A 7,340-nucleotide genomic window follows, 5' to 3' on the forward strand; every position below is an offset into this window, starting at 1 on the left:
GGGGGCGGGGCCAGCAGGAGAGGAGGGGCCTGCGGGAGGGGCGGGGCCAGCAAGGAGGCTGGCAAGTGAAGGCGAGCCGGGCTCTGCTCCGCGGCCAGCATCTCGCGCAGTGCCCGCGACACCGCGTCAAGGGGTGCTTCTGGGCCCAACTCAGGCCCAACACCCCCAACTGGGCTGGCCGGTGCAGGTTTCACCCCGGTTCGCTGAAGCCCGTCACCTTCACCTCCTTGCTTTGGAGCCTCACACCCACCCACAGTCTTGGACAAGGCTCACCACCCACTTGGGCCACTATTTTCAAGATTTTAAGAGCTGTTGATTCACACATTTTGGCAGCTCCAACGTCACAGGAGGAAGTACTAGCTGACCACTAGCTGGTACCAGATTAGTTAGGCAGACACAGCTGATTGACAGAACAGGCTCAGCCACTTGGGACCCCCAAATGTAAAGGGCAGAAGGAGCACCCGGGGCGGGGGGCGGGGGATATGCTAATCCCGCTTGCAGAACCTGAGGAGGCGGCAGCTTTTACAATGCAGAGGTAACCACTCACTGGGATTTAAGCTAATGCACAATGGGATGAAGAAACTGTGAAAGCTATTCCTGTCATTCCTACTGCCGTTTGTTTCTGGAGAATTTACTAGAAAAGTATATTAAGGGCTGTGAGCATTTTCCATCCTGTTAAACCAAACTCAGACTCTGACTTCCCAAGTCTTCACTTCCCTAATCATGGTTTGGGGGTGGTGATGAACAGTCTTTCAACAGAAACACCTGAAGCTAGACATGAACCTCAAAGTAGCAATATATTTATTTACAAAATATACAGTTTCACAGAAACAGCTTCGCTTTATACACATAAGCTTTATAATTACGCAGAACCATGTAAACGATGTTAAGTGTCTGGCCTGGCCAAAGCCAACGGGAGGGGCCTACTTTTGGGGTGACAACTTTCCCTCCCCCTACTCCATTAGCCTCCAACCAGGAGCCCCCTAGATGGGCCGTATCTAATTTGCATAATGCTGATTGCAGCTGCCCAGCTCACTCTAACAGAAAAACCAAGGTGTCTTGACTTCTTAGACACCAGCCACAGGGGTAAACCTGTCAAAAGAACAGAAAGGAAATGAAGGAAACAGAAATGGAGATGAATATCAAATGCCTTCCAGAGGCGTCACCAGGAATTGAATCTTCTACGAGCAATACGGCAGTTGCCAGGGTTGGCAGTTCCACTCTAAAATCACACCTATTCTTAAACACATTTTCAAAACTTTGTAGAGTTTTGTTTTTTTCTTTAAAGAGAGAAACACTTTGAAACTTTGGCTACTCTCATGGTGAAGACACGGGACAGGCAATGTCATGGGGCAGATCTTTGGCAAATTCCTCTCCAGCTTTTCCTGGACGTTTTTGCCCTAGTCAGAGCCAGACAGTTGTCTGAGGAGAAGGTTGTTTCTAAGCCACCTTCTTACTATTTTTCTCTACAGCAGAACTTCTCCCTTGGGGATCTACACAATAAAATGGGTTTCAGAAACTATCTCTCTCTATTTTTGTGTTAATAGAAGCAACAGAATTAAAAATAAAACAAAAAGGCAGTTGGCTGGTCAACCATGAAAGATACTAGGACAAAATATAGGCTCTGATTAGCCAGTTACAGTTCAACCCCCCTGGTGCTTCAGTGTGAGAATGTGGACCAAGTTCACCTGGTGGCCCTGCACAAGGGGACCACGTGGAGAAGCCCCCAGCAGAGAGGCTGAGGGTCCATCTTTTTTTTTTTTTTTCCTACTTCCTTTTTTTGAGAGTCCATCTAGATGTAAATAAATATGACTGACTCGGGCATCCTTCCCTTTTCACGCTTTATAAGAAACAATGTTTATGAAAACATACCCATCGATTTATAAAAAAACTTTTTTTTTTTAACAAAAAAAAACATTTTTGAGAACAAGTATTTGAACTGCTAAAGAGCAATGTCAACTTCAGAGAAAGCTGAAGCCCTCCCTCTCCCTCGAGCCCCAGAACCACCAGTGTCCCGGACCACACTGCCCTCAAGCAAAGGCCTGCAGGGGCTCCAAACTCCCAGGCTTCTCCAGAGCTGGCCTGCACAGGGGTCTCCCCAGTCCAGGGTCCTAGTTTAGACCTAAGGAACTCTGCACAGTTCAGTGGTACATTCCTGGAGACCGATGTTACCATATCACTCACTCACCACTTCAAACCAAAAGAAAGGCTTCAGAAGTCCTAACCTTGCCCCATGCAACCAACAGGCCAGCCTGTATGAGGGGCATACTAAGAAAAACCCATGGGAGAGGCCTTCCTCCCAATTTTCCCTTACCCCACTACGTAGAGGAACATGGTTCCCCAGTGACTGCCTAACCTTTAATGCTGCTACTAGAAAAAAGTGAGGGAGAGAGACAAGGAGAGAATCCGAGTGCCCCCTCGCTTGAAAACAGCTTGCTGGGCACCCCCAAGGCCCTCAGAAGCCAACTGGAGAGAAAGGGAACCCAGGCAGAAGCATACCAATACTTTTGGCTATTTCGTGCAAAAAGACAGATTTTTTTTTTACATCGTGCAAAACAGGAAACTGAGTTATGAACACGGGCCACCTTGACCGCTCCCCGAACCGAACCCCCTTTCCACAGAGAAGCAGCTGCATACTGTCCCTTTTAACAAACAGAAGGAAACCTGGGGGTCACTATCTAGCCCACCCCCAGGCTCCTCTCAGGGTGAGACCAGAGGACTCCAGCGGGCAGCCCCCAAGGCAGGGGAGAGGGCGGACCACTAAGGGAGGGGCAGCTTTGATGGTTGCTGTACAGACGCCTATGATAAAAGACTTACACTCGAGAAGAAGCTTACAGGTATGGCTGTTCATAAACAGGCCAGGGAAACTGAACATCTCCTCTCGCCAACACGGCGGAAGCAGGAGTAACAGCTAGCACTTGTTCCAATTGGCGGGAGTTTGTTAACAATGAGAGTAAGAATTCACAACTACCACGTACCCTCATCTTCAGCTGGACCAAACCCACTGCGCTTGGGTGTGTAGTCCACCTCCACTGCAGAGAACACAGCTCTAGCAGCAGCTTTGGCCAACGAGGATTTTATTCAGTCACTGGCTATGTACAGTTTATACCTTGGACAGCTGGTCCTTTCGCTTAGGCACCTGAATGGCAGGGGTCTGCCCGCACCAGAGCTGAGAGTTCTGTGCTCAACTAAGACCAGGGCCAGCAGGCCCATCGTCCCTTCCGATTCCTCGCCCACAGTCTGCTTGCTCTCCAGCAGTCAGTCCAGAAACAGCTTCCGGGAGCCCATTCGGGACCGGTTGGAACGGCGGATGTCAAACTTGGAGTCCCGGCACTTTTGGCAGACAAACACTTCCGGAACGTTGGACTTCCGGATTTTCGCACAGGACAGGTGAATCCAGGTATGGCACTCATTACACTCTATCATGGGGCGGCCAGCAAATGGCTTCATGCAGAAGCAGGTGACGAGGTCCCAGGAGTCGTCGTCTGAAAGGAGAGAACCACATAAGAAAGAGGGAAAAAACTTCTCACAACCCCTCTCCGTCAGGAAAGCCGCTCTCCAATAGGACAGAGCAGCTGAGCTGCGGTGAAACCGATTTCAAGTTTCACTTAAAGGCGATACTTCCCTCTTAAAATGCAACAAATGCACAAAAAGCGCACTGAAACACGTGGCACCAGGAATTACCTGCGAGGTGTTTACTTACGAGCTGCGTTATTTTTACATTTCGAGGTCTGTTCTGGAATCTCAGCTGTCCTCAGCTGCGATCACCCCTTCCTAAACAACTCGGCATCCACTTTCTTGCACCTTTTCCCCTGAAGGTGGTAGGGCACGCTCCACTGTCACACTCCAAGGAAGGGACCGCGCTGAGACCCCTCTTACCATCCCCTCGTCTGACCACCCGCCCGTGGCACGCCGTCCTTCAGGGGCCACTCACCTGAATCCACCATGATGTCCTCATCGTTGCCGGTGCTGTCCTCATCCCGGAACACCACCTGCTTGCCCTGCCGGACGATAGTCCGTTTGCCTTCAGTCTTTATCTCTTTGACCTGATCCGGTGAGACCGTGGCACAAGATCCACTGGAAGGAGTGTCGGAGTCCCAGCCCGAACAAGGGTCGCCGGGGGCCTGGGGGATATCCTGCAGGGTAGGGCTCGTGGGGGTCTCTGCATATGGGTCGGCAGCTTCCAGCTGCAGCAAACCCCCCATGTAGCCCTCCTTCCCGGGCACGTCACTGTCCCTTCGCTTCCTCTTCTTCTTCTTCTTCAGCTTGTCGGTCTTCTTTCTGTCCAGCAGGAAATTACTGGGCTTGGCTCGCTGCAGGAGGGTGGGCTGCAGGTGGCCAAAGCAGCGGTCAGAGACTGGCAAGGGCACGGTGGACGAGATGTCGCTGAAACCAGCCTCCCAGCCATCACTGTCAATGGTACCAGCAGTGCTATTAGCAGGGCTGGGGCTGCTCCTCAAAGGGAGTTCCTGAAAGGACAGAGACAAAGGTGGTGGGTTCTGATTATCCCAAACAGCCCCCAGCACCAAGAGCTGGCCCAGAGCAGAGCTCCCCAGGGCCCCCGGCCAGGTCGGGCTGCAAACGTGGGAGATGCACAAGCTGGAGCTTCCCAGCTCTCACCAGCATTATTCTTTAGGAACAGTATCATTAGTTCTTTAGTGTGACCTTCCAGCTAGAACATGAACCCACAAGGAGGACCCTCCAGCCCTTGCTCAACCCTCCCCCCTGCCCAAGTCAGGAACTTAGTTGATACTCAATACGTATCTGTGAAAGGAGTGCTGAAGACGCCCTCACATTATCTTTCCTGATTGTACAATCTCCCCTCAATTTGTCCTCCCAAAGGATGTACTTTTTAAATTAAGTGAATGTAAAATAATTGTGAGGATTTTCAGACATCTCAAAATATTGCAAAGTCAAAGTAGGTAATTACTGCCCCAAAGCAGTGAGTTCAACTCTATGGTTCCTTCAGATCAGTCAAGCACTTTTATTTGCAAATAGTGGCGACGTTCTGCATGGCACGATGCAAGCATTATCTACCTAGCTGGTGGCAGAAACAATAAGCCAGTGCTGGGTTTGGCCTCCCAGAAATACTGGATTCCTTTCTCTTTAGCCTTACATAATATGAACGAAGCCCCTGAAGTTTGCGTACCATGGCAGCGCTGGTCCACAGTTCTGCCCATTTCTCATCAAGAAAAGAAAAATGCCTTCATTCACATGGGATTTTGGCCACGAGTTCCTGAAGATTCTGCAATGTGGTGTGCATAGCAACCGGGAAGCCCCCCACCAGGCAGGGCAGGGTGGACTGGGCCTTACCATCTGATCAGCTTGAACCCCAGGCTCCACCACCGATTAGCCTGTGACCCAGGATAAGGAGTTCCCTCTCTGTGCCCCAGTGTCCTCATCTTTAAAATGGAGATACATAGGGAATTCCCTGGCGGTCCAGTGGTTAGCACTCGGCTCTTTCATTGCCGGGGCCCGGGTTCAATCCTGGGTCGGGGGAACTATGATCCCGCAAGCCACACAGCGCAGTGCAGCCAAAATAAACAAACAACAAATAAAATAAAACGGAGATAAATAATAGCTCCTACCGCGTATCACTGCAACGGCCAAAAACGAGCACCTGGCCGTAGTAAGCCCCTGATAAGTATGGGCCGTTAACAGCAGGCAGATATCAAAAACATTATTTGTAAGCAAACTTTGAAAGTTTATCAAACTGTTTCAAGACAAGCCTGCACCACTTCCCAGGCTGGTCCAACTTTGTAAGATAGATTTCTGCCCGACTATTGACTCAAGTCGTCCCAGGGAACCCCTTCCAGAGCCACCACCTTGTCAAACGCTCTGGTTTTGCTGCCGGCAAGAAATCAAAAGTGCTGAAAATTACCTCCTTTGGATAAGGGATGTAGCCTGCATAGGCCAAGACAAAGGTGCAGAACTTGTTGAAATCCTCCACGGTCCTGCGCCTCTTGGAACTGGGGGAGTACTCCTGTTAACAAGCGAGGAAAGAGAGGGCGTTTGAAAGCGGACACGTACAGGTGGGGTCGCAGAAACAAAGCTAGGCAAGCTGGGGCTTTTAGGAGCTGCCAGTCACAAACACACTCTAGATTTACAGACACTCTAGAACAAGATAAGGGAAGTTTGGGTCAAGAAATAACACTGTTTTCAGAAGCTGAAAGAGGGGGTATTATGATGTTATGCCAAGAATACTGGGAAACGGGTTAGGAGATAAAAACGTGCACAAAAGTCTATTTCTTAGCAGTCATGTGGAGCTTTTTTTTGACATTATCTGTTAGTTTCTACAGGCCTATCAAGAGCCTTTTTTGCCACAAATTTTCCACTTTGAAAATAAGCTCCTGCTGCAGCTGTAACTAAAGTCTTTTAAGTGACTTCAAAAGTCAACTATTCCGTAACATTCAGAACTCAGACCTGGGACCCTGGACCTGAATCTCGCCTGACCCCTCCCCAGCCAGGGCTGCGGGAGGACCCCTTCCTCCTACCACGCTCTCTCCTCCTGACGACACTTCCCCGGATGGTCCCTCCACTGCTTCAACATCCGGGGGCCAGGCACCCAAATAAATATTTCCCAACTCAGAGAATAATCCAGAAACAATCCTGCTACTACCATTTGCACGCTAAAGATGAAATACTAGAAGTTTTGGCTTGTGTGTCCCATCCCCATTCAATCAAGAAACGCCCTCGACAAGAACAGATTTCCTCCAGAGGAAGAGAGGAGCTCCAGAAGAAAAAGCTCTTATTTGCTCCTAAGCAAAGCAACTGTGTTTCACTTAGGTTCATTCGACTAGCGCACTTAGGTTTTCTGCAAGCATTTCATCACCCACCCCAAGCCCATCCCTAGGAGCTCGGCTAACACCTCCAGAGCCTAAGGGCCCGCTCCACGGTAGAGTGAAAGTGGGGGAGGAAATGAGGCGGTGGGCTCCTGGACCCGCCCCAGCCCAGCGCGCCCGGAAAACTGCGCGGCCCAGGCCTGCCACCCGCAGGTCTCCTTCCAAGGGCTACACTTCTTTTGATTTTCTCAACTCGGTGCTAGCAAACCACTTCTGACCCCACCCCTCGGCCGCCCGTACCCTGAGGGCCGCGCAGGTCAGCGGAGCGCCGAAGTCCGCGCGGTGCCCAGCCCTTCCTGCGAGGGGGAGAGCCTGCCCCCTCCCCGGGAAGAATTGACCGCCCTCCCTCCGGCCGGGTGGGAGGGCCGCGGCCCTCAAACTCTCGGGGAGAAGTTTTATTTCGGCGGGGAACGTGCAGAAGTGGGTCAGCAGCCGGGACGGACGCAGAGTGGGAGGCGGCGGGGGCCTCGGGCCCGGGGCGGGGAAGCCGCGCCGCCC

General features: G+C 51.2%; 1 protein-coding gene across 1 annotated transcript in view; it reads right to left on the reverse strand.

The window, feature by feature from the left end:
* Positions 1-778: 778 nt before the first annotated feature.
* The window catches only part of PHF13 (PHD finger protein 13), a 7,352-nt gene continuing 790 nt past the window's right edge, over positions 779-7,340 (reverse strand). Inside the window, exons 2-5 of the mRNA XM_024756145.1 lie at positions 7,083-7,308; positions 5,882-5,983; positions 3,935-4,469; positions 779-3,485 (exon numbers count right to left, since the gene is read on the reverse strand). Coding sequence (XP_024611913.1) covers positions 3,259-3,485; positions 3,935-4,469; positions 5,882-5,983; positions 7,083-7,308 — 1,090 coding nt within the window. The 3' untranslated portion in view covers positions 779-3,258. The remainder of the gene's footprint in view (positions 3,486-3,934; positions 4,470-5,881; positions 5,984-7,082; positions 7,309-7,340) is intronic.

The sequence above is a fragment of the Neophocaena asiaeorientalis genome, unplaced genomic scaffold (genome assembly GCF_003031525.2).
Source record: "Neophocaena asiaeorientalis asiaeorientalis breed wild unplaced genomic scaffold, Neophocaena_asiaeorientalis_V1.1 scaffold1247, whole genome shotgun sequence".
In the NCBI taxonomy this organism is placed as follows: Eukaryota; Metazoa; Chordata; class Mammalia; order Artiodactyla; family Phocoenidae; genus Neophocaena; species Neophocaena asiaeorientalis.